This window comes from Camarhynchus parvulus, chromosome 1 (assembly GCF_901933205.1).
Source record: "Camarhynchus parvulus chromosome 1, STF_HiC, whole genome shotgun sequence".
Taxonomy (NCBI): Eukaryota; Metazoa; Chordata; class Aves; order Passeriformes; family Thraupidae; genus Camarhynchus; species Camarhynchus parvulus.
Window position 1 is genome coordinate 59288827 of NC_044571.1, and position 27764 is coordinate 59316590.

A 27764-nucleotide genomic window follows, 5' to 3' on the forward strand; every position below is an offset into this window, starting at 1 on the left:
CCCCCGAGCACCGCCTCGAGCGGAGCCCGGGCTCAGAGGGAGGCAAGAGCTGCGCCCGCAGGCGTGAGAGGCAAGAGATCGCAGAATCAGTTTGGTTGGAAATGACCTCTGAGATCATCGAGTCCAGCCCCTGACTGAACACCACCATGATAACCAGGCCAAGTCCAGTATTTCCTTAAACACCTCCAGCGATGGTGACTCCACCACCTCCCTGGGCAGCCCATTCCAGTATCTACTTGCTCTCATTCTTCCTAATGTCCGACCTAAACCTCCCCTGGTGCAGTTCATGAAACCACTAGCAATAGGGGTTAGAGTATTAATTAATGGAAAAAAAGTTATATAATCTGTAACCAATGAAGGCTGATGCCTTTGCTTGTTAAAATTTATAACCACTGTGAAGTTTTAGTAATCGGAGAACCAGCCTTTTGTGGGTCACCACCTAGCTCCCTACCAAATCAGAATAAAACCAGAAATACCTCTCAGTGTGTCAGCTGGTGCTGTGCCCCAAGCACCCAGCCCATGTCCAGGACAACAGCATGGTGGACAGGACTTCCCAAAGGCAGCCTGAGGCCTCCATCCTCCTCCACCTCCTCCGGATGGAATTTCTTTCTGTGAAATGCCTCAAAAATAAACAAGTGCGTTTTTCTCCTCTGTGGCTCCACACACGTGTGGAAAAGAACCGTGGCCTCAATTTTTATTTTCTGACTCAGAAGTGGCTGGGATTTTTGCTGTCATGTTTTGTTTGGCTGCTGCCACAGGCACAAAGGCAGCTGTGACAGGGGAGGGGTTGCTCAAACTTCCAATGTGAGTTCTCATTTCATGATTTACTCCAGCTTTTCCCTTCCTTTGCCATATCAAAGAGAGTTCAAAGTATGGATCCACCTGGCTGGCACACCGGAGCCCAAGGGATATGGGGAGGGAGTGATTTCCATTTACTGTCTGTTACACAACAGTCTGCTGCTGGAGACATATTACTGCTGCTGTAGATTTCCACCACTTCTCCAACTGACATAAACTAAACTGACAAAGCATTTTTCCATGTGTAATAGCTGCATCTATGGCATGAAGTTTTGGTGTGAAGATGTAACCTTATGGTGCAATTCCCCCCCGCCCCCCTCCACATTTCAAGTAAACACCAAAGCAACTTCCCTGTATCTAAAAACACTAATGTCAGTCAAGCAATATCACTTCAGATTTTCTAGAATTATGAAATACTTGTAGAAGAGGAAAACATCCCTATTTTATAGTTTGATTTAAAAAAATAGCTTCCCTCTCCAGTGCTTCCGTCAATCTAACATGGCCCTCGGGGTGAGGACTGTTACCAGATATGCTTCCACAAAGCTTATCCACATTCCTGAAAATATTGTCAGCACTCCCCAGCAGCAGGGAGCACTGCCAGATAAACAACCACTGGTGTGGGTATGACCAGCCTTCCTGTAAATGGGTGAGGAAGAGTCAGAGGGAAGAAACATTGAACTAACATGGCAGCTGTGGCAGAGAACTGCTTGTTCAATAGTTCGTAGAGTTCCTTCTGTCAAGCAGCAAGACCATACTCACTCTGCCACTCTTCTGCTCCTATTAGTTTTTCTAGTATTAGTGCTTCAAGTTATATTTAACCTTACATACCAATCAATAAAACTCTCAGCATTAATTCAATCATAGAAAGTCATATTCCCTTTCATTTTATACTGACAGAATCATAACACCAGCCAAAATATTAACTTACTCTCTGCTTAAACACTGCAACATGCAAGTTTTTGAAGCCCTAATAGCTTGGGCTGTCAGTTGTGTCATACAAACTACAACAACCTTTCCAAATTACACTCAGAATTTTGTGTTGTTTGTAACGTACTGGGAAATGATGGAAAAGGAGAAGTTTAAGTCCAGTTTTTGGATTTATCTCAACCTTCAGTTCAGTTACAAAAATATACATTACTGCTGTTTCAAAGGATATTCAAGTCTGTTCAGAAGTGAATTGCACTTGTTCCACCACAGACCCACACTGACTAATCACCCTGTCCCTGTTTCTCACTGTATTTTACTTATTTATGATGACTGTCAAAACATTATAGTAATTAAAAACATTCTGGAGTAAATACAGAAAAGTGCTTTTCCATTTGATTTATTTTCATAATAAACCAATTAAAAATACAAAAGAAGGACCCAAGGTTCAATGGGCTCCATCATTTAAAAATTTGTCTTTAAATACAAAGTCACTCAGTAATATGAATACATATAACATTAGACCTCTAAACATAACGATCTTATTGATCTTATTTGCATCTATCAAAAATTTGTATGGAAAAAAATTAGCTGAAAAAACTTCCCTGCAACATTGAATATACAGTATTTACAATCAAAAAACAAGAACTCTTAGCAGTATTAATCTCCAGAAACCTGCATAAATTGTATATATTTAATTTCCCTCCCCCCTTACAAAATAATCTGAAGTAGAAAGCAAGATTGTTAAACTTCATAGTTGCAAAATGGCATGAAACATTTGCACCTGTAGTGATGCCGTTAGCTTCTGTAATTAAATATATCTGATGTTTTCATATAAAATATAGATGTGGCATTGTCCATTTCTGGAATATATGTTTTGAGTACTCTCAATAGGAGTGTATGTTCAGTTTTGCACACACAAGAGCTTGTGCTGCAAAAAATACAAGAGGATACCTGGTTATCAAAGTCTGAAATTGATGTCATTCACTGATATGAAACAGATACTCGATCATAAAAATTCAAACACATGGAATGAAACTGTCTTACTAAAACTAACTGCTGCTTCCAAAGGTGATACACATACAGATTAAACAGAAAAGGTTACAATAACATTACTGCAATGTAAATTGGCAACAGACTGACAACAAAATAAGGGAAGTTTGAAACTTTGGCCAACAACCTCAGGAGAAAGTCTTCATAGCATAAAAAGCATGTTCCTTCATGCCTGTACTTTGAAAAATTAGTAATATATAATTTTATTTATATGATAACATTTAGCAATTAACAGAAAATCAAAATTCATCCTAAAGCATGAATTCTAAAAATTAACTGCAGAAATTTAGTAGCTTTGCAACATCATGCTTCAGAATCAAATAATATATACATAACTGAAAAGGTCCCATCACATTTATGAAAATAATCATCCACAGGGTCTTTTTTTTTTTTTAATTATTTAATTATCAATACAAATTGGGTTCCAATGGCTCATTTTCTTGCTTTACTTGCACGTTAGATGGGAAATTATTTGAACTGGACACTACCATCACAAATGGTTGCTGCTGGAATCTCTGCTCCGACTGCTCAGCATCTTCTACTTTGTCACTCTCCTCCTTTTCCTCTTCTTGTAGGCCAACCTGCTTCGTGTCCGGTGCTTTAATGACCGACGTGATCACCGTGCCCGAGGGCTGAGACACCACCTGTGAGCTGCTGGGCGAGAACGTCACCACGGGGCTGCTGGAACTGAAGGATGGAGATGAAGCCATGTTGACTGTTCCATTGCAAATTGTCTGCACACTGCTGGTGAGCACCTGCTGAACTTGTGCTGGGCTCAGCACAATCGAGGAAGGAGGTGAGACTGGCTTCTGAGACTGTAGCATGATGTTTTCTTTAAGAACCGTCATGGGCTGGGAAGTAGGAATGGCTTGTAAAATGAATTTCTGTGCTGTTGTTACTGAGGCTGGATCTGTGCTGGCTATCACTGTAGTAAGAGGCACTGTCTGGAGTGTTACAGTATGCAGCTGCTGATTTCCAGGAGAAACAACCACTGGAACCTGGGTTGGAGTCTGCAAAGTCCTGCTAAGATTAGAGAAGATTATTGTGTCAGAACACTTCTATGATGAATTTTTTAAAAAATAATGATAGATTTCCTACAGAAAAAACATTTGGCATCATAAATATTTAATTTACCCAACATTTCCAAAAGAGGTAGTAGAATCTCTCCTAATAAAACCAGAACTGGACCTGATCCCTGAATTCAGCAAGATGATTCCCAAAGTAAAGGTATCCCACATGAACAATACTGCCATCCTCAAGCTGAACAGCCTGCCTTTGAGACATTCAGTGATTCATTAGGAAACCTAAAATCAAATCCAAGACCTCCACCTCAAGCACTGACCAACATCAAAAGCACAACCCAGTAGAGATCTGCCATCAGTTTCAAAAATTACGCCAAGTAATTAATAAATCACAAGCCTAAGTCAGGCCTTGATTGTCCTGACATCCACATATGCATTTAACCGTATTCAAAAGTATCCACACGGTAGCAGTGTCTGGGCACAACCTTGCCACACTTCCAGGACACAGAGTTCTCTGTCTGCCAGGCTCATGCACAGCTTCTGGTAAAACAGCTGATCAGAATCTGCTTCCAAAACATCATTTTAACTTAGGAGTGATTCCATCTTTTGCAGGCTAACAGACTTGGGTACCATGTGACTGTCAATAGATGTAGAGCTCTGGGGACAACATGAGAGGATTAAGAGCTGTATTGCTGGAGTACACAGCTACTGCAGTGCACAGTAGTTACTGAAATGTGGCAATACACTCCAGTCACACAAATTAAAACAAAACAAAACCCCCAGAAAACATAAATGGTTACCAGGGGAGGGAGAGAGGAAGGGAAGGGTAATTGCTCTGAGACCCTGACACAGCTTGTTCCATGCCACCATGCCATGCTGTCTCTGGCAATCTTTCTTTCCTTCTGTTTGTCATGCAGAGTTCTCTCCAATCTTCCTGCTTCTCTTCAATGTTTAGTCCTGCCTGCCCTCCTCCCCCTTTTCACTCTTAAGCTCTCCCTGATGTTTTCTCAAAAATAAAAAAAGTAACTATCTCCACCTCCTAGCTTATTTCTACACCTGCTGCAATCACTTTAGATGGAAAGCAATTTACTGTCAATGTTCATACTTTCACACCCATGCACAATATTGCCTGCTCTTCTTTCTGAAGACTGGACCTCAGATATGCTGTAAGGGTTGCCTGCCATACATCAACCATGGAATGTCCTCCATTCTACACTCCTACCAAACAGAATTTATTTTTCACAGCTCTGTGTAAGTCTACATTTCAACATTTAGCCACTGATCAGTCCAATCTAATTCAACATATTCAAAACTTCCATTTAAAACCATACTCTGGCTACCACAGTTGCTTACCAAAAAGCTTATCAAAGCAGGACTTAGGTGGTGCTGAAGCTATGGGACAATGTGGAGGCAGATGCTGCTGCTGGTCATAGTCCATCTGCACAGGGAGCTGCACTCCCCCTTTCTTAGTGCAGCAGCAAAAACGAGTGCAGGAATATATGTAGAAGGTTTCTCATGTCCCACTCAGCACAGTCCTCTGGGAAAGGCCTCTAGCTGAGCTCCAAAGACTGCTCCAGCAAGAGCAGGCTCAGTAACCCTTCTGGTATCAGACTCAGAGCACGTGGGTGCTTCCCTGAGCATCTTCCAGCTGCCAGTCCTTCCTGCAGGCAATCTTTTCCCCAGATCACATAGGGCTCGGTAATACAAGAAACAAAATTTCCATCTGTAACTTTCTCTTCCTCTCAAGAAAGACAGTTGCAGTACCCAGCAATGCTGCTACAGCAAACGAAACCCAAATCCTTGCCCATGAGGCACCCATGCAGGTCTCATCACAGCAGCCATCATAACCATGACACAGAATTTGATGTGACTGACACCAGAGTCAATCCTGAGCTCCTTTTTCACACAACAGAACTTGTTCATGGAAATGGGCCTGGTTGAAGGTGAAGAACCAGCTAGAGTGATTGCTTCTTTCTTTCAAACTTCTGGAGAACTTGGTGCTGGCACAGCAAATACCAACAACCAAGCCTAAAGTGCAAGGCTAAGAATGACATTACCAAGGCTCACACCAAGTCTCCTAAGGGTTATCAGTGCTAACTATTTTTTCCCCCAACAAGTCCCCTGAGACCTTGACAGAAAAGTCACTAATGTCTGTGTCAGAAGTAGCAACAGGATGAGGGCATCCACTAGGTTCTTTAAAAGATTAAAAAAGCAAACTATCTATAGTTAAAAAAACATATAATAAAATCAACATGTCAGACAGTACAGCTCAACCCAGGAAAGTGTACAGAGACCAGCAATGCAAGTGGAACAGCTATGAAGGAGAGATAACTGACACTTGCCATTAGAAAAGCATCAAGAGTATCAGAATAGATACCAAGGCAGTTCTTTAATCCATGAAGAAACCTACCTGAGTCTGAAGGATTAAGAACAACACAATAGCTGCAATTTTGAAAGCAGGGGCTAAAGCTGCAAGCCTGTGCCGGTATGGCCTCCAAGTATTATCTTGAAGCTACTTCCTTGTTCTGTAGTTGTTTTGTAAAAATAAAAGCTGCTAGCTGCCAAGTGGCTTTGAAGGATAAGCTCAAAATGTGTGAACTGCATCTAATCAATGCAGGTATCTGTGAAGCACTAGGAGCAACAGCTCTGAGAGACTAAACCAGATCACTTGTCTCAGAACACTTTAATTAGTATCTGCATATTAATCTAAAGTAATTTTATTTCTCTTGAAAAGCAGTCCCGTGCCTGAGGTTTACTCCAGATGTGTTGTCTTCTCCATCAACCAAGATGCAAATATATGATACACGTGTATATCAACCTGTACATACATGTATATGCATACACTCACAGGGTGTGCTTGCTACCTCCATGCAGCAGGTAGCTGTACAAGCACATCATAAATATTTATTTATGATAATGATAGCCAAGCAAGACATTTGCCTTAGTTGTTAAACCTGATTACTAACTAAAAATCTATCTGCCTAAATTGAAAAAGATACAGCTTGGTTAATCGTTTTGTCTGTTTTACAAAAAAAAAAAGTACACAATAATTAAGGTGATTTATTAACACTGGGCTACACTGCTTTAGGTGCTTTTAAGTCTATATTTTGCTATGTTTCTGAATTTCACTGGCATTTTGCTAACAGCCTTTCTTCTCTAACGTACAAATCTTTTGGGTGATTATTTTAAAAGTTGCTGCTGAGATTTCAAAAAGAACAAGAACATTGAGCAACAGCAATGGAAAGGAAATTCTGCCATAAAACAATCTGATTACAACTGAGAAAAGAATGACAAAAATTCTGAAGTCATTTTAGCTTTACAGAAAATTATAATCTATTTCTTGGGCCATATTTTACTGTTAATGGCCTAGAATTGTGCAATATCTTATTAGCTCATCAAGAGATAAATAGTGACAGGCAAGAAAAACAAGTTTATTTATGGTAATTTTTGTGAAATTTATGAGATGGAGAAGATACCAAAAATATTGAAGCTGCAAGCCAAGGTAAACCAAGTATTTCACAGCACGGTAATAAAATGAAACAAAGCAATATTAAGACATACATAGAGAGAGGTAAGAGAGGACAGAAGTAGAGGACTCAACTCTCAACGTGTCCTTTTTACTGAACCACAAAGTCTAACAGCCTTCTTTCCAGAATTTTTCAAAACTGCACTGTCACCTGAATTAAATCTCAGGAACGTTGCTGCAAACAGAGCTGCAGAACCTCCACCTCTTTCAGCAGCGCCAAAGACACAGAAAGAGAACTCCTATGGATATCTTCTTGTTATGCAGAAACAAAATGAATCTGATTGGATGACATTATTGGATGACACTCCCTTCTGTCAATAAGCAGCCACCTTGCATATCTCAGAAATTAAATCAGAAGTGGGCTTCAGAAAAGGTTGCCTTCAGCTGCAGGAAAATCAAAATGTTTGGTTATAAGCAAAGTCTTTGCTGTGATAGAAGTTGTCCATATTGGAAATGTGTTCTGAGAAACACACCCTGTTGTAAGCTAAATCACAGTGTCTTGTAGAAGCCCACTGAGACCAGCACCTCCCTCAGGAAAGACATTTTTCTCACCAACCTGAAACCTGGATTGGAGTCAAGCCTTCACTTAAGAGATTACAGAGATGAGTTCTTTGTAACAGTCCCCTGTTTCCCTTCCTTTGGGGAAGGCTATGGCAGCAGTGAGCCAGATCCAACAATACCTACTGGTCAGTGTGCTGGAGAGCTTTTAGAACTGCAGGCTTGCCTTTGGAACAATGGTAGAAGACTGCTGCCTAACTACAAACAGAAGTGAAGCATGTGAACTGATGGTGGCTGACCAAAGGACGGTCTTCAGAAGCTGCTTGTGATTATTTGCAAGCCTACAGCTGGCATCATCCTCTTTTGCCCATGTTCCCCATCAAGTCCCAGAGAGACTTAGGGAGCCCTTTACCAAGACTTACATTTGTGATGGTTTTTATTCAGGGGACCTATAGAAATGGCACAGGAGTGATGGGCTACAACACTAGCTGACATCATGCAGATAGGACTCTTGCTCTTATTCAAGAAAAAGGGTCTGAAAGCAGATGGCCAATGCAAAGTCTCAGAAGAACAGTGCCAGACTGGTTCCCTGTGTCTGTGGGGTTCTGTGAGCTCAAGCAAAGCCAATAGAGATAGGGTGTGAAGGATGATTACAGAAAATAATGCTGACATTCACTGTGCAACTTACACAAGACAATGTCTATATAAGGTATGAGATGAAGACACTTCATTTGATATAGAAGCTGTAATCACATTTTCAGAGTTGATAAATTCTTGCTAGACTATTCCTTTTTTTTTCAGCATCAGCATTGCTGCAGTCAGACTGCCAAAGCATCACAGCCTGGACACAGGAACAGATTATGGAACAGCAGAAAGCATGTGTTTGCTTGGGTGCACATGGCTTTCAAAGGCAATTGACTCTGCTTACTGGGACCAATACACAGTATTGGTGAATTCTTGGCTTCATCACTGTTCTTACTCAGAATGCTCACACCTTGAAAAAACATGATTCACATTCAGCTACTTCCTTCTCCTCTTGAATCAGGATCCTGCCACTGCAATCCATGCTTGTGTCACCTTCAGAAGTAATTTTCTACCTTCAAGGTTGCAAAAAGATCAAAACAAAAACTGTGGTTGATTCATCATGTCGAGGTTCCCCCATTCAGAAGCGAACACAGAGAGCATATCCCATTGGTCCTCTGTGACCTGTATTAGCCCCAGCCACAGAACTGAGTCAGGATTCTGGTCTTCTAATGTGCTCTGTCCAAGCTACCACAATGACAACTTGCAAGTACAGAAAGGAAAGAGCAAGCTGAATTTTTACAGAAATAGATTAAAACCTGAAGTGTGCTAAAACATTGCACACGGTTTGTCAGAAGTCAGCTAATTGCAAGTTTCTTGGCACATAGAGCTGCCAGCTAGAAGGTTCAGCCACGTCCTGTACAGCCAGTAGCAGAGACAGACATATAAGTTAAAATTAACCCCCAATGTGATATTCTCTGAACTGTAAGTAACATAAGAATTTCTTTTCACTCCATCTTAAATCACTACTACTCTAGATTAAAGGTAAATGAAAATGCATCTCTCTTTATTTGCAGTCCTCATCATTTAAGAGAGAAATTTACTTGTCCAAACACAGGAATAGGATACCCTAGGCGAGGTAAGTTGCTAGCTCAACAGGAGAGGTGCACTTTCTGCAGCAACAGAAAGGATGCCCTTTAATACTCAGAATGAGCCAATGTACACAGAGCTGAATCCCAGGCCAGTGCCTCCTAATTCCAAGGCAAAACACAATAACTCCAATAATCCAGGTATTCTGGTTAACCTGTGTGCGTTATCCTGGTTTAAACAGAATAATTTTACAAGCATGAAATTCAAAGAAACCTTTTCTTCCTCATAAAAGCTGGCTCATCTGAAAAAGTAAGCAATAAAGTGCTCATCCAGAGAGGCATTTTTGGTTTTGTCCTCTCACTGGAAATATGTGGTGCTAAACTCAGTTGCATGACTGGAGTCTGCAGTTACTGTGACTGCATACACCAAGCCAGAACAGTTAGACCTGCAGAACAGCAGTCTGTTTACAATTCCAAATATTCCCACTGGGGATCCTAGATGTTTTCCTCAGTCAGCAAAACCCAGTTTGCTTGACCTGACCCTGCTCCTGCCCTGTTTCCCAAGCCTCAGTTAGCACATCACAGCCTTTCTGTTTAAGCACTGGGGCTGAAGAAGAGACTTTTATCCTTTGTAAGTAACACTTTTCCTTGTCCCCCTTTCATAGAGAAGCTTCTCCAAAAAGCATATCAAAAGCCATCCAAAAGCCAAGACCTTTCCACTTCAGAGTAAGATAGCTGCAAGCTTTGTGCAGCTATAAATGAAGTCACTGCCTGTCTCGTGAAGAGCCAACCACAGATTTACATCAACATGCCCATTCCTTTGAGAATTGTCAAGAGGCCTTGGGGAACTTGGGCCTTGGGCTGCAACATTCTCCCAGTGATGCTTTGGGAGTGGTCTGTACCAGGCAGTGCTGCCTAGTGCAGGTCAGGGATGATGACACAAGCACTTCACAACAATCTTCAAATACGATTATTTTACCAAGAACCTTAGCAGAGAAGATGCACATTCAAACATTCTCTGAAGGCTATAGTTAAGTGTTAAGAAAGCAGTTGTTTTGACCTCAAAGATGCTCAATATTTTCTGTATTATTTTTTTCTTCTCACAACAGAACAGAAGCAAATTGCTGCAGAGGGAAAAACATTTATTTCCATGAAGAAGAGGGGTGAACATTTACATGAGTAAAACTTTAGAAACTAAATTGCATAAGACAAAATATATGGGTTCAAGATGTTCACACTTCAAGACAGAGCCCAACCATTAACTGGCATGCATAAGAAAACCTTTTGAGGATCATTACCAGATCCTGGTTGCTGTTTTGCCCAAATGATCTTGGCTATTTACATGCCCCAGCCTCTAAACAGCAACTGGCAACCAAAGCTGCTATTTGTCCTCATGCTTGCCACACTATAAAGTGGCTCCAACACAACCCCACAGAGTGCACGCATACATCAGAAGGTTTGTCAGCTCTTAGTCTACAATGGCAGCCATACCTGCTGTACATTTTCAAGTCATGCAGACCATTCATTTCAACCCTTACGGAAGCCCTGCTGCAGCGATTCAGAATGTGTACATTCATCTGCCTAAGATTTACAGCTGTCTGAACAAACTGTTGTTTCAGCCTTATTATAAAACAAGACCTAAAACATATGCTCTGAAAAAAGTTCAGTATGTCATTCTACCTCAACTAACTATTTGAATCTTGCCTTTTGAAGCTGAGCAGAAATATATCTGTCATAAACTGTATTTTGAGAGCCTGAAATAGGCAGTATCTATTGCACAGGACTCATCAGCACCTATTTTGCAGCTTGTCCCAACTTAGTTAAAAGCACACCAAAAACGTCTGGATTGTAGTTTTTATTTTCACTCTAACTGCTCAGACCCTTTAGTATAAACTTTCTTAATCAGCAGTACTTCTCTACCATTCTGAAAAGGTTTGATGCTTCAGTTTGAACTCCTTCACTTTGTCATCTGGGCTAAGTACAGTTAGAGATTTCGTGGAATAACGTTCTGGTTAAAAACAATGGATGTGAACCAAGATAATACAGAATTCTAAGGATTTAAGGCTTCTGTTTCATCTGAGCTTGACACATGTATCATCTCTACTATTTTTTCCCTTAGCTTATTACCCAAGGTCTGACTGGGAAATACTGTAATGCAGTAATTGGATGTCATAATGTCACTGAATAGCTCTCCAAACATTTGGCTGGACTTCTTGACTGCCTTAAGTTTTATAGATAATTCCATTTGTTGGTACCATTCCTTATAACATCTATACTACTGATATTGTTTGTGATCCATAATCTAGTGTAGGTCTAGCCTAGAGCTGTTTAACTCTGCAAGTTGCTGAACTTTCCCCCTATTCATGTTTAGTGTTATTGTTCTGCTGACTTATATGGTTCAGTATAGCCTCAATTATGTCTGTACTGCTTTCCTTTTACTATGCTGCCCTTGTGCATTTTTACAAATAAATCCTGCTACCAAGGGGTAAATGCAAAAGAATCATGATGCTTAAGTGCTGTGTAGTGTCAGCCAGCTGACTCACAGATGAAACATGGAAGAATGACTGGCTCCCAAATGTCTGCAGATGCACAAGTCCCAAAGGATTAGTCTGTTAATTGTTTCCTACAATTGGAAGGACTTGTTCTTGTTACAGCAGCAAAATGCAAGAGCAGGTAATATGGAGCTTTTCCTTGTAACTGGGGACAATAAAAAAGATGCAAAAAATGACAAAAATTCTTACAAAGAAAAATTAAGAAGCAAGAAGGAAAATAATTTTGAAGGTATTGTGAAAACGCATGTATAATTCAAAAGCAAGGATAGCAGTGTAAAAGCAGACATGAAAACACAACTTCTGCTGTGGGACAGAGCTGACAATGTCAATTTTAAAGAGAAGTTGTACATTTTTCCTTATTAAATGATATGCACCAGGCCTAACACCATGGAAAAAGATGAGCTTCCCTCCACCATAGGCAGTACAGTTATATGTGCACCTGTCATGCTGTAGTAACTCTAAATTCCTAGGATAAGCCACAAAGAAATCATTTCACTTCAACCAAACTGGAAGACTAGCATTTCTTGGAAGCAAAACAAAGAATCGAGTCTATCTAGCCATCATCCAGTGAATATATTATCATTCAAATATTTATTTTCTGTACATTTTCTTACCTTATATTCTGAACTGAGGAATTTAACGATTCATCTGGAACATTACTAGTTACAGCTGCTTGTCCTTCTGTGAGAGGCTGCAATGGCTGCATTACATGAACTGTCCGAAAAAGCTGAGCAGGTTGCACTGGCTGTGGAGATTGCATTGTCCTCAAAACTTCTGAACTCAAGCCAGGTGTCTGCTGCTGTACAACTTCTACTTGCTCCTTCAGCTTAGCAGGCTTTGAGTTTCCTGTTTTTACCACTGAGGCTGATCCTCCCTTTGTTCCTGCGTTTGCAGACGCTCTAGTTCTGCTTGGTTGGCTTCTGTTGGCCACAGCAGGTGAGAGCAGAGTTGAATCTGATGATTCAGTGCTAGGGCTGGCATCTTCATCATCAATATAGATGAGATCTTTTGGCATGTCTTTAAATTGATACACCAGGCGCTGACCTTCTACTTTAGCAAGGATTCCCCTTTGGTAATAGTATCTGTTTAAAGTGAACACACAAGTTACACAGGTTTTCTGACAAAAACAAAACAAAGCAACAAAACTCACAGAAAATAAACACAGCACTAGCAAGTCAAAAAAATTTTATGTGTCTAGTTTCTTCATTATAAGAAGTGACTAATTTAATAGTGTACTTTTTTCCTCAAACAACTTTTTTTTACTGGTATTTCATGCCACCTTTTAACTTCAAACTTAGATAACTCTGAGGAGAAAGAAAAGAACTCCATGACTTGGCAGATCTGCTACCAACTCACACTTTGTAAAAAGTTGCATGAAACTTTCAATTCTCCTTTTGACTCCTAAGTTCTTCCAGTAATCTGAATTCCTGTTTATTCACCACTGAGTACAGGCAGACATTTTAGCTACAACAAAGCGAAGGGAACAGGACAGGAGAGCACTATTTCTGTTACATTTACAAATTAGTAGGATAACTTGAAATTATGCACACCAAGGTGAGGAGAAATGAAAAGAAATGCATACGGCTCAGTTGGACAATTATCAAATCAGCTGATAAGACTGAAGCTCCATGGTTGTCTACTTATTTTGCACAGTTTTTTATGTATAAGAAAACTCCCAGCCTGACAGGCAGTGTCACACGATTCTATGTCTTAGAACTGTCTGTACACACAAGTTCAGAGAAATGAAACCAGAACTGAATTCTAAAACTGTATTTTCCATTGGAGATGGAATCGTGGGCAACAAGTAGAAATAACTTAATGAATACACATGAATGTTGGTGACGTTTTTTTGAAAACAGATTGAAATTTTATGTAAAAGGTTTGCCCCACTTGAAATCTTCAGCCTCTTACTTATGTGTGTCTGACTGTGAAGATGCAGTTTTGCAGCAATACTGAAAAATGTCTATGTGGAAACTGAAGGTGACTGACTTGGAATTGAGGTTAGTGAGGGTTAATTTTAGTTAGCTAATTTATTTTGCTGAAATAACATTTTCATTTCTCAAACTAATAGAATACTAGATTTTTGTGTTATTCAAATTAAATAAGGCATTTAATGCATACAAACATTAATGCAACAAAAACAATCTACTATTAAAAATGCACATACCTGAGAGCTCTACCCATTGTTTCATAATTCATGTCAGGTTTGTTTTTGTGTTTTCCCCACAACCTGGACACAGCTTTGGAATCCACCAGTTTGAAAATGCCCTTCTCTCTTTGAGTCCATTTGATATATTTAGGACATGTAGCTTTGTCCTGGAGCAGTGCTAGTAAGAACTCCCAGAGATAAATTGTATTTCCTAGAATAAAAGAATTTCAGAAACAAAACAAAACAAAGAAAAAAAAAGAAGAAAGAAAAAGAAGTTATTTGGTCATATTTTATTTTATTAATGATGCAAATAATCTTAAAATTAAGAAGCTGATATCTTTACAAAACACATTATAACTTATCATCAAGACTAGGAAATAGTGATGGAAGGGCATGGGAAGGGAATTTATTATAATCTTGTGAGTTATCATAATCTAGGTGTCCAAATACCCCAGTCATTCTGTAACCTACAGCCAATGTGGGACCACCAACACTAGACAGCATTAGTCACCCATGCGCCCATTTCCCTCCTGCCTAATCCAGTTACAGAAGCAGACACTATTGCTTTACCTTGAAAAGGAACATGTTCAGTTCTACCCCCTAAAAATGCTGGAAATTAAGCTGTTGCTTAGATGCTTTGCTGAATTGAGGTGAGAGTTATAATCCTTTAAAAGGCTAAACCAAATCCTTGCCTTTAACAATGAGATTTATGCAGGGCAATCGGTGATATATGCTGAGGCAGGCAAACCTTCAATAACAAAGTACAGAAAAAAGTTGTTTTTTTTTTAATCCAGTGAGTGCTTGTGCTTGCTGGTAGACAACATTCAAATTTCATTTTACAAACAAGAGGGGACAAACACTTTTATATGAAAATCCATCACATCTGTTCAGTGTTTGCCACATATAAAGAAAGAGTATTAAAATCACAGATGGTGAATACTTAAAACTAGCACAAAATTTGCATTTTTTTTTCCAAAACCACATTTAAGGAGTCTAAACTTATGCGACTAATGAGATCTTTTTTTTCCTGTTTTTTTTTTAAGGCTTTTGGTGTTTGATGTTCTTTTGGGAATCTGAAGCTGCACATAAGCTTCTTAGTTGTTAGTCAGAGAAAGCAAGAAAAAACTTCTTGTATCACCTCCCACAAGTAGCTGTGCAAAAACAGCAAGGATAGCATGTGCTGAAGTTTCACAAAAAAATGATGCCCAGCCAATGAGAAGGTGACAGGATCTCTTTTCATAGCTTCAATTTAGCCCAGCAGATTTTTTTCAACTTTATGACCATCAGTCTGAACCTTATTCCAATAAGAAATCTCTTAAAAATTGAAATTCCTATAATACTATATTATAAACTATATTTTGCAAATATTCATCAAAGTCATCAAAACTGCCTACACAAAAATGTTAGCAGCTACTTCAGCAGGTGGAAGCTTGAAAAATGAGCATTCCTAGAGAAAAAACATTGCCTTTGCAACAAATGTCTCCCAGCTTACATAAACCAGCCTCCCAGTCCTCAGATACCCCAAAGCCAAAACCAGACTGCTTAGGCAAGACACAGTGTCAGGCAGGAGTGAGAGCATTCCCAGCCATTTACAACCTAATCCAGGCTGTTTTTGTTGTAGTCTAGACTAAAAATGTTCAACTGCATCAAGGCAACCTGAAAATTTGTCACTGCTTTGCCACTAAAAATCACTGCAAAGAAGATTGGCTGCAAAAACAGGTTTGCTTTACTTACAGGCAGAATATTTAACCCCCTCTGAGTCACAGCAGAAAAATAAATATGTGGAAAATTCAGTTTTCTCTATGCATCATATCATGTAATTGTATGGAGAGCTTGTAATTTTAGCACACAAGTTCCCCCTAGGTAACAGACAGGCAGCTCTTGTGATTTTCTAGCTGCTTTCCAGACACGGGTGGTCGTATTACTATGCTTTTTACTTCAATTTTGTGTTCCTAAAAATGCAAAACAAATGGGTTTCATAACAAACAGTGGTTTGAAGCAACATCCTCCATTTTATTCCCTTCAGAATTAGCAACTTTGTAACAATGGACAAATGTGAATTATGGAGTATCCTTGCTATCATCGACAGAACTGTTAGACTCTTCTACCTTTTCATTTTGTGGCTGGCTGCTTCCATATTTTCTATAATTTTATCTGAGCACCATTTGGATGTTCCTCTGATACTCCATTCATTTTTACATAAAAATCAGGTTTTAATTAAAAAAAATACAACAATGCATATTTAAAATTGATGGCATTAACATGCAAAATATTTATTGATTGCCAACAGGTCTTTCTTCCTGTTATTGCAGAAAATGGCTCTTCAAAAGAAAAAAAACCCCGTCATACTCATTTGTCAGACTAGAGATTTTTCTGACCTCAAGAGCGTGGCATTCTTTTGCCACCAGTGTCCAGGACTGGCTAGGCTGCTGTCCTGGTAAGTACTGCATGCATGCAAGCACATCTGTCACATGCAGCAGGCCCTTGTGACACAGGGGTGGCTCGTTTCCAGCTCCCACCGAGGGCAGCACAGCTCGCTGGGGCTGGGATCAGCCTTCCTTTCTAACACCAGCCTGGGCACGGCTGCAGCGTTGGACCCCACAGCAAAGCAACCCTTTTGTCAAAGCTGATGACAAAACTCACAGGCACTACTGAACACTTCAGGCCGAGAAATTATTTATTGCATCAGTTATGTGGCATTTCTTTTTATATCTACCTTTTAAACACAGAAGGAATGAAAGTATCAAACCCCCAAGTTTTCTGCCCAAGTGTTCAAAAAGTTATAGCTGTGCTATAACTTTTTTCAAAATTCAGGACTTGGTACTTCCTGCTGCCAACTGGCAGGCTTGGTTAGCCTCATGCAGAATTAGACACATACAGATGGAACACATTTGCAAAGATCATCTGTCAAAATAACCACAGCCTAAGAAGCATTAATATAATGCAAAGCACTCCCCAAGACTTCACTCAAAACACAGCAAACTCTGCAGGGATGTTGAAGAGTTTCCAAGAACCCTTGCAACTAAAGTGACAAATACATTATCCTCCCAAGGAACTGAGTCTTTCACCAAGAAAACTCATGTGCTCATCTTTTCCTTGCCTTGAGATGTTAACCACCCCTGAAGAGAAGACCTATGTTTGCATCACAAGTGAACTGGTGAATTTTTTCTTTTTACAGATGACTCAGAAACTATGTTCTCCTAAACATTTTGGTGACAACCATTTGGACTTACCCTTTCCATCTTTGTTTTTCTTTTTCACAGATATGTTTGGAGTCGTAGTAGGGGACTCAGAACGAGACGGTTTTGGTTTCTTCCCTGAAATAAATCATCAGTAAGTCAATGTCAGCTTAAGAAAAAAAAAATACCTAAAAAGGGAAAAGATTTGTTTCTCCAATTCAAAAAAGATTAAATTTCTACCAAGTTGGGAACTTAGTTCTGTGCTGAACTTTTTTTTTCTATGGCAGAATGGACCTCCTATGCTCTTACTGTACTTTTAAAAAAAGACTACACTATGCACTTTCCTGAAGTCCATGCACATTGGAAATTTCTGTGGCTATTTAGGTACTCTTAAGAGCACTTGAAACAGACGAGAAGAAAAAAATAAGCTATTAACTATGTGTAAGGGCTTAAACAGAAAAAGCTAGATAAACTACAGAGCACTATCATGTTCACTCATTGCCAAAATGGAAGGTAGGGACAAAACAAGCTTGTCTCCTTGTTTAATCTATTGCAAGTACACTGCCAGCACCCAGCTACACTGTCATCAGGAACAAACTTTTTTCCATCCTATTGTCTTTTACACCACTTTTACAGTGGCTGCAAGTAAAGGGAAGTCACTTGTTTTTGAAAATCAGAAGAAACAGTAACAGGCTCTGAAAAAATACCAGGTTTTAAAGTCATAAGCATGGTGACTCTCTGGTGAGGCAGACTACAAGGAAGAAGTTACTTAAAACTGATTACAAAAATGAAGAGCACTCATTTGAAAATGTTGAGAAATCAACTACTGACACAAAAGGGAACAAAAAAGCTAAATCATGCTGAAATATTTCTCAATATAAAACCTTGAACCTATTCTTTTATTAGTTCCCTGCAATGGCAGCTTTTACAGGTGATGTAATTAATCAGAAACATTCAGAACTTTCTTATGAAATAAGAATTTATCTTACCAGGTTTTGCCGTGACCCTTTGCTACACTGACATTACTTATATTGTTACCTGTAATCTTCTGAGAGGTAGAATAGACTAAGCATACACAAGACTCAGAGAAACATATTTCAAACACTGCCATTTCCTTTAGTTAAAAATCTAAGGGAATTTTTTTTCTGTATTTATTGCACTTCAAAAAAGTTGATGTTCTAAAGCAGCAAGACCAAAAGGTCTGTGAAAACCCATACACTTTAACTTTCCAGTTTTGATTTTGTTTTGAGGGGCTGTTTTAGTAAGGAAGCAGCTCTGGTGCAGAGTGAGAGAGCATTTTTACTAGCTCTGAAAAAAACCAAACAGCTCAGTGCCAGCCTGCACTATTTCCTTCATCTTAAACTTCCAGTATCTACAGAGAAGTCATAAGAAACTTTGACTTAAGCACTCATTTTTTGACATTAGCAATCTTGCTAAGTCCATCTTTATGCCACTTTTTTCTTTTTTTTTGACAGTGCATGGGGGAGGAGAGGCATGGGATAGCTAGTTGAGAGAGCTACAGTGAGTAAACAAAACCTCTAATTTTCTTCTTTCATCCAGACAGGATTTATGATTGAGAACAGGACACAAATGACACCCACTGTTTTGGCCAGTAATGTCTTTGATTTGAAAGAAGGTAGGAGGGAGGAAAACCTACAACATTGTTTTCTTAATATATCATGACATAAAAGGATAAAGAACTACTGGAGTACATTTTTAGCAGCTTTTCTCCACTCAGCACTGAAGGTTGCAGAAATGTCTGTTTCACCTAAAATGTCCTAGATGAAGCCACTGGCAAGGATGAGCTTCTAACAGGGATGAAGCCCCTCAGGGTAACTGGCTAAGTGCTTTCCCTGTTAGAGCTATGGGAAGACTCTGTTGTCTCATTTCCTTTCTCAAACAGGTGCAAATGTAGCCATCAAGGAGTAGGGAGTGTTATTTTGATATCACTAATTTAGACATTATGTCTAAATGACTTCAGTTCTTAAAAGGAAATGAAGTGGATGAGAGCTCAATTAGGTCAGGACTACTCCTAGTCAGCTTCAGGAAACTTAAGTACTGATCCCATATAATTTATGCACTTCTGATTAGAGATAACCCAGGCTACTACATATGAATACCACTGCAAGAGCAATTCTAGGCTCTCTTTCTTCAGCCTAGACTACTTCAGGACTGCAAGAAGTCATCCAAAATTAGAAACCAGTGAAGGACGTGAAACTTGTTTACAGAAATGTATTGCTATTACTGCTGTATATCTGGGCTAGATACTTTATTTGGATAGTTCTAGACTACACTGTCTCCAGGCACTGACTGATACCATCAAAAAACAGTTAACAGAGACACATCAGATATGTTTCCTTTGTTTAAAAGATATTTTTTTAAAGCCCATTAAGCACTAGTATGCTTCCTCCTTTGCTTCAACAGAGCATGAATTTGTTGTTTTTCAGAGAACATCACTATATTCCTTTTTAGGAGAGAATTTTACAAAGAGGGAGGATAAAAAGTGTGCAAGACCAAAGACTTATGCGGGCCTACCATAATTTTGAACAGCAAATTGGATTTACAATTGGTGTTTTCACTTTCCTATTTCCATGGCTAAAAAACACTTCATGTTAGAAATTCATGCTACAAATTAACTTGACATTAGGCAGTGAAATGTTCATCCCGATTAAATATCCTATATCACACCAAAAAATGTAAAATCCATTTTCTTGCACTATTTTCAATTAGTTTTGTTTAGAAAAAATGCATGTACAAACAAAATAAATGACATATATCTAAAATATGATGTATATAACTTCTGTGACCACCTGCTGCCAGATATCCTCCACAGCAAAAACAGAACTGAAGGTATTAATGTAGCAAATTTCCAAGCTTCTTTGTCTGACATTCCTTTGTTTTCCTGTCTTTCAGATCCATAGCTGAGCAGCTCAGTGCTCACACATTCACGAGTACAAACATCATGCTGGACACGGGTTTGGAGTTGAGCAGATGGGTGGATACAGCTCTCCTGCTGCAGCAATAAGGCCAAAAGGAAAGGAAGTGAAACCACCACATTGCTTCTGATGAACATTGTCTTGGAGGAGCTCTACTTGGCCCTGCCATTCTGGCCCAGTTAGCTGGCAATGCTCTGCACTGTGAATCCCTCTAATTTTAGCTAATGGCTCATATATATGTGCCAGAAGTCTATAAAAGAATCTATAGAATCTATAAAAACCATATAAATTCATGAGTGATATGGACAGGGTAAAACAATCACCATCCTATGCCATGCCTCAAAACTGACCAAAAGAAGGGAAACAGAGTGTACTTTAAAAAAAAAAACCTACAAACAAACAAAACCCCAAAAGAATCCCACCCACACACTGCACATTATCTTAAAGTGCACTATAAACTTTATAACATTTTGCAGCAATTTTTGTACAACAAATCCCCAGACATTTTGAAGTAACACTTCTACATCACTCAGACCATACCATCTACTTTACGAAGCCTTGAGTTCACTGAAAACTAGTACTTAATGAAACACTAAGCTGATGCATCTTTTCCACCTTTTTTTTCCCCTAAAACAAATACATATTTTCTGTGAAGAAACTGGTTTTCCAACCTACAGCTGGGGAGGAGGAAGGAGTGGGAGTAAGCAGAAGCACAACACGAAAGAGTATGAAAGCATCAAACCAAAGAGGTTAAATGTCTGGCAGACAGCAGCTCCTTGTTTTGACCCACAAAGCAGTCAACATTAAAAAAGAAGAAGGGAAGAGAAGAACAAATAAAAACCCCCGGTTTAAAATCCTCTTACAGTTGGTTATCTCACAGTAGTGTGCACAGCCACAGCAGCTTCCCCAGCAGCACTTTCAGGCAGCTGCTGGTAAAGCTCTCCTCCACAGCAGTTTCAGTTCAGCTTTCTCAGGGGAATCGGAGACTTCCTGAACCACACCCATCCCTATGAGACCTTGTGACACACACGGGGCTCAGGAGGCTTCCCCAAGATCTTCACAGGCCAATATGGTCTCTCTCACACATAACAATTCCCAACATTTGGCATTAGCAGCAAAAGTAGCAGCAAAAATGCTCCTATTCCACAGGAGTATGGCTGGGTAGTAGAAGACTTATTCTGGAAGGCTTTTACACAGGGGAACCTGTTAAAGTCCTCATGCTCTAAGATGAGCCCTAGGATTAGTTCCAGAAACATAAACTCCTTTTTTTATTTTTCTTTTTATATTAAAATTTGTTGAAAGAGCTTTTAACATCTATATGTACAGCATGACTCTCTTCCTGCAGACACCAGCTTCAGAGCCTCTAATGGGGTCCATGCTGAAGCAGCATGGGAAAACAAGAGCAGAAAATCTGGCTAACACCACTTCATGACTCTTTGGCACAGCACTGACTGCAGTGGAACATCACTATGTAAATGTAATCTACTACAAATGGGACTAACACTTAACTACAGCATGCAGTTATTTTATTAATAAGAAAAAAAATCAGTAATATTTAAGAAAAGCTAAAAATCCCTCCCCATTCTCATGCCATATTCTCAACTGATCAAGTATCTTCAGTTGAAGCTAAATAAGAGCTAATGAAAGTAATTCTGGATTCTCAGCAGCAAAATCCCCATGGCTTGTATGGCAATTCTGCTCTGAAGAAGAAACTATAAATTGGAACAAGCAGAGATTCCTGTAGGATAACGAATCTCGTTGCTACCTCTACAACATCATTAGTCTAAGCACCTGTACATGTGCTCACACTATGCAGGAAGAAAATGCTTCCCCCTGCATTTCTGGCTGACCTCACTCAGTTATTTTGGCCTGACACCCCAAATGGTTCCAAATACCCACAAGGAAGCAACCATGCCATCCCCTACTCTCCTGCTGCACACTGCTGTTCTCTGGTAGCATCTTACCTTTTTTCTTCTTTGGTTGTTCAAATTCTGGAGTCTCTGGTGACTCAGCATAAGGGTCTGGGGCTTGGTGAACTTCCACCACCTCAGGGATCCCATCGAGCGTGACTGACACGTGTGTGATAGGAGGCACCATTTCTTCCTCTTCAGTTGCACCAAACATAGTTGCTTAGGGGAAAGGGACAAAAGGAGTATTTTCACACAGCCATGAGGACTTCAAAAAGCTGGTTTTAGAGCAAAAACTCAAAATAGAATAAAATCAAACTACGACACTTGAGTCTTTCAAGTGAGAGAAGACAAGTGTACAATTCAATGTATGTGCTGACATTTTACACAGAAGCACTACTAAAATAGAACAAGTTAATGATAGAACAAACCCCACAAAAAGCACAATTATCTGCTGATCACACATTCATATTTAAGGCAATCTCTAACTGCAAGTGTATATTCTTTTATCCTGACAATACAAACATCAACCAAACAAAACACTGCAATCTAAATCACCTAACTTCATTAACACCTTCCCTCTGTAATTTTTGACTCTTTCCTTTCCTGTTCAACTCTGGCATGACAATGAAATCCTTCATCGCCTACAATACTGAATTTCTGATACTCAAGCTATGCATGTACAGGCTCTCTGGAAATTATAAAAAAAATCTTACCAATTCCATGTAACCATGCTGCAGCGAATTCCTCCTCCTTTAACAAATAAACCTGGCAAATAAAGATTTGATTTTCATTAAAAAACTTACTCATTCTTTTTTCATCCAACATAGGATCAGGGGAGTCCATATTAAGAAGTGCTTCAGCAGCCTCAATTGTTTCCATTGTTTCATCTCCATCATGACAAGATGCTTCAACTAAAAGCAAGGGAGAAAAAAAAATTAAGAAGCTACAAACTAGATTTAAAGCTTAACATGATATTTAGTAGTATTTAATTCCCAGGAAAAAAAAAGAAAAAGAGATAGAGATGGTCTTTTACTAGATATGTAGCAACAGATTACCTGTGGAGAAAATGCACACTGCAATAATTTAATTTATTTAGTACAGTACATTTTTCAGATTGCATGTATAAAAAACCTCAAAGAAACCCTTTGTTTCTGCCTCATCTTTCTAACCCCTCTCTTTGCTGATCAACCACATGCAGTAAAACACAACACGCATGAAACTAAGAAATATCACTACCACAAGCAATATTCCAGAGATCATTATTTAAAAAATAAAATATTGCTAACTTCTTTTGGTGCTCCAATGTCTTATCCACAGAAAAACACATGGATATGACACTTGAAGACATGATTTAATGGTGAACACAGGGGTGATTCTGGGTTGACAGTAGGACTTGATGATCTGAGAGGTCTTTTTCAACCCTAAAAATTCTGTGGTTCTATGAACAGAAGTGAATTCCATAAATAATAGATGCCCATCTAAACTCTCCAGTCATTTAGCCTGGAGGAGAGAAAAAATATTCCACAAGTTCTATTAGAGACCATATGATGTAAAGCTATAGGTGAATCCTAAACCATTCAAATTCATAGGAATTACATGTGCAAGCTCAAAGAACTCACTGGAAAGCAAACATGAAACATGAAATACAATATAAAACGTTGGCAAGCTTTTCAAAATTTTTGACTTCTAGACAATTCCTCATCAATCTCATGAGGGCAGCCATTAGACAAAACCAAAGCTCCTGAGAATTAATTATAATGCTTAAGGTACATGTTAAGGTCATCTGGGCGTACACAACAAAAAAATCCAATAAAATATCATTTTGCAAAAAAAACAGTTGGTTTAACATGAAGAGTACTTTATCAGATGATTTTTTCAAAATAACTGTAGCATGAAAAATAACATAGATTGCAGTTCCTGGTACCATAAACATTTAAAACTGTTTAACACATCCTTTTAGAAATTACTGTTTGTCAAATGGAAACTGTTGGGCCAGGTTTCCTAATCCTTTGATGTGAATTTGATGCAACTTTGGGGAATTCACTTGCATCTAATAGATGATAAAAAGGGCTGCATTAGTATTCCCCTCTCTAGGACACCAAGAAACCTCAGTTACTTTCACAGGCTTTACATCCCTCTCCCTGTTAAGCTTTGAGGAATTTTGGGTGGGGCAGTCACATTATAAAACAAAACAAAACCAAAAAAATACTGACTGACAAAGCAAGCAAACATACATGTTAAAACACAATGTAACGACCTTGGAATATTTCTGCGCACAAAAGCAAGATGTTTATGCCAGAATTTCTATATTTTAACCTTAAAAATATCACGTAACAACAAAGCAACCAGTTCAATTAGCACTAAGCAATTACATAATTTAAAAAACAACCAACCAGAACTCCCTGGTTTCATCACAAATGTTTACAGCTTCAGCAATTGTATCCGCAAAGATGAACGCTGGCATCCACGCATCAGCCCTATCTCTTCCACCAACCGTGGTTTACAGAAGCCTCCTTACCTTCTGGATTTCCCCTTCAGGCCCTAATGTAAGAGGCTCAGACTAATGCAGAATAAAATAGACAGGTGTTGGGAACCCCTGATCCACACAGCAACTCACCCTGTTTTCTACAGGACCACCTCCACCCTATACCTGACAGAGACATTCAGACAGTTAAGGATCTGTACCTTCTGGCTGACACCTCCAAACAGTCTCAAGAAATGAGAAACACAGAGCTGGGGAGGACAGCATGAAGAGAAAGCAAGTATGGATTATGGTCCTGATCTTGGAAGCAAGAGAGGGCAGCAAATCCCTGACAATTTTGTCAGGCAGCTGGCAGGCTTAAGAGCTCAGATCCAAGACATCTCAGCCCCAAGAGCCATACAGCATCCCTAGGGAATGCCTGTCCATCAGGAGGAGACAGAACATGCACATTCCATTCAGTCTGTGGCCATGTACACTCTTGGAATGGTGCTGGTGACTTGATGCTTCTGTTTATAAGTTTTATCTGGATGAGAACTTCCCATATCATCTACCAGCATTACCAAGACCTCAAGAAGGATGTCACATCATACAAATATAAATAAATGCACACAGCACTGCCAAAGCAACTGTTCTGAGTTCTGACACTGTCTGAATGGACAGGAAGGTTTGGCTGAGCTGGATCATGGCAGGCTAAGTCATAAAGCATGGCTGGCTTACCCCATACAGTTTTAAAGCCAGCAGTGGTACTGCCAGGTTCTCAGTTCTGTGGGCAGGGAGCAAAGAGCTGCTGCTGTCTGCTCTTTCCCCAGAGAGAGCTGCAGAGGGACCAAACCCACCTGCTACCTTTCAGGGACTAAGGCGCTGGAGCAGAGCCAATTCTTCATTCTGAATAATAGCAGGTGAGGAAGAGTCTAACAGCTTTACTTCGCTGTTACACCATATGGCTACAAGTTTACCATCCCCATCCAAGACTAATGAAAGGAACTTATAATAGCCATATAAATAATGTAAACATAGAAATTTATATAATATGCTAGTCACAAAAAATTTAAGCATGTTAAGGAAACTTCCCAGTCTGGCCATCCACGAGACTCCCTGGCAGTCACATCCCAAGCCCACAGACTGCCACTGCTGGGTCAAAGCTCCTTCACAGTGGGTGGCTCCTGTGACTGACGTGTCCCCCTTGGCTCTCCACAGCCAGACCAAGTTTCCTTGCCAGTTCAGCCCTGAGTTTCCCACAGCAGAGTCTCAGATGTCTCGTTCCATAAAGCCATTTATTCACAGCACAGTAACACAGGAACAGCCTGAGCTGGTGCTGCAAGGAGGACCCCAACCAAGGAACCCCTGTGCTTTTACAGCCTCACGTCCATCTCATCTTCCTCTCTGTGTCCATCCACCCCCCTGCTGCTGCTGTCACCTTCTTCTCCTTTCTTATCCAAAAGACCAGCAATTCCCAGCTTCTACAGTCTCTCTCACTGTTCATTGCCTGCCTGGCCCTGGTGCCCTTTTTTAGTTATCCCAAAGGCCAGCAGTTCACAGCCTCTTATGTCTGGCTCCCACCCAGAACTCAATCTGCATCACACTCTGCAGCTTACCAGCAGAGCTACCTGGACCAGATGTATTCCTCTGCAAGCAGCAGCTCTATCTTTCCATCCACAAACACAGGATGGCAAAATTAAGTTTCTTAACCACTCCACTGCTCTTGCCAACACCCTTCAAGCACCTTCCGAGAAGATGACTTCACAAAGCGGTTTAAGGCCAGTTAATATTTCCCTGTTGCTGAAAGAACCAAGGGTTGTGGTTTTTCCTCCCATCTCTGCCCCTGGTCCATGATCCAAACTTCTGTCACTTGACACGTGCCAGGCTTCACACTTTTTTGATCACATAGTGAGACAACTGAGATTTATAAAATGTCTGAAAAGGTTTTGGGGGTATTGCTGGGTTAGCAAGTTGAATTACAAGAACTCAAGAGCTAATACAAACAAGGTGTGGGGCACCTCACAGAAAAAGTGGAGCACCACCTCTTTGTCCTTTTAACAGCAAGGTGCTCATTTGCATCTTTCAACATGAGACAGTGCTCAGAGATAACCAGCTCAGCTACCAAAGGCAAACTGGTGTCTCTTATTTTAGCTTTTCTATAATGCTGCAGAATGGTATTCCATCACTGGCTGTGACAATACAGTGCCAGTTTTAAGAAGAACTGGAATTAAATGGCTTATTTGTTCCTCTTTGCCAAAGTCAGAGCTGAAAAAATGGGGCAGCGGGGAGGGTAATTTCTGCAAAGTATCAGGTTTCAAAGGTTATCTGAAACAGGCAGAAGCTTTTTTAAAAAAAGGAAAAAAGGAGGAGGGGGAAGAAAATATTGGAAGACAAAAATGAAAAGGGGAAAAAGAGGCATGGAAGAAAAAATAGGTAAGAAAATAAGGAAAAAGGGAGAAAAAAAGGGAGAAAAAGAAAAGGGAGGGGGAAAACCACACCTAAAAATATCTTCAGTTTTTTCCCAGGGTACTCTACAAGATTTTATTTATCTGAGCATGCCACAAACTTAAGCCTTTGTATCTGCATGCCAACTTCTGCCCAGTTACTGCGAATCCAAGCTCCCTATGAATCAGCGTTAGCACAGGGCTTGCCCAAACAGTGTTCTGCTCTGAAATAATGCCTCATCTTGGAAGTTCCCCACCTCAGTTCTAAGTCCTGCTTTCCCTACTCCTGTCTAGTGTCGTTTTTGAAATTTTTTACACCACTTTGGGCAATTCTATCCCACTCCGTTTGCTTCGCTGTTGACTTGGAGTTCTGGAGAGTGGGCAGAGTGGGCAACACAAGTACTTTTCCAGGCTGAGATAAAGGCTGTACTAGTCACAGCTGTGTTTAAATTCACTGCTGGTTTTACTAGAGACAAGAACAGGGACTGCAGAACCTCAAAATAATGTCAGAAGAAACCTAAAGTTGCTTAACGAAGAAAGAGAGTCATTAGACATGGACAGACTCCTCTTTTGCAGAATAGCTGGCTGTTAAATTTAAGCACTTACTTTTTAGTATCCACTCTTAGCTGATTGTTATCTGATACTGGAAAACTGAGTTTAAAAACACAGGTATTTCAGGAGACCTGCAAATCACCATTTTCT

The 27764-nt window shown here is 39.8% G+C and overlaps 1 protein-coding gene across 5 annotated transcripts in view; it reads right to left on the reverse strand.

Annotated features, from left to right (window-relative positions):
* Positions 1–2109: 2109 nt before the first annotated feature.
* ELF1 (E74 like ETS transcription factor 1) overlaps positions 2110–27764 on the reverse strand; it is an 87718-nt gene continuing 62063 nt past the window's right edge. For 4 of the 5 annotated variants that reach the window (XM_030946144.1, XM_030946162.1, XM_030946135.1 and 1 more), the window contains exons 4-9: positions 22961–23068; positions 22212–22376; positions 17366–17449; positions 14151–14343; positions 12598–13065; positions 2110–3798 (exon numbers count right to left, since the gene is read on the reverse strand). In XM_030946144.1, coding sequence (XP_030802004.1) covers positions 3183–3798; positions 12598–13065; positions 14151–14343; positions 17366–17449; positions 22212–22376; positions 22961–23068 — 1634 coding nt within the window. In that variant the 3' untranslated portion in view covers positions 2110–3182. The remainder of the gene's footprint in view (positions 3799–12597; positions 13066–14150; positions 14344–17365; positions 17450–22211; positions 22377–22960; positions 23069–27764) is intronic. The other variant, XM_030946172.1, reaches the window with a different exon arrangement.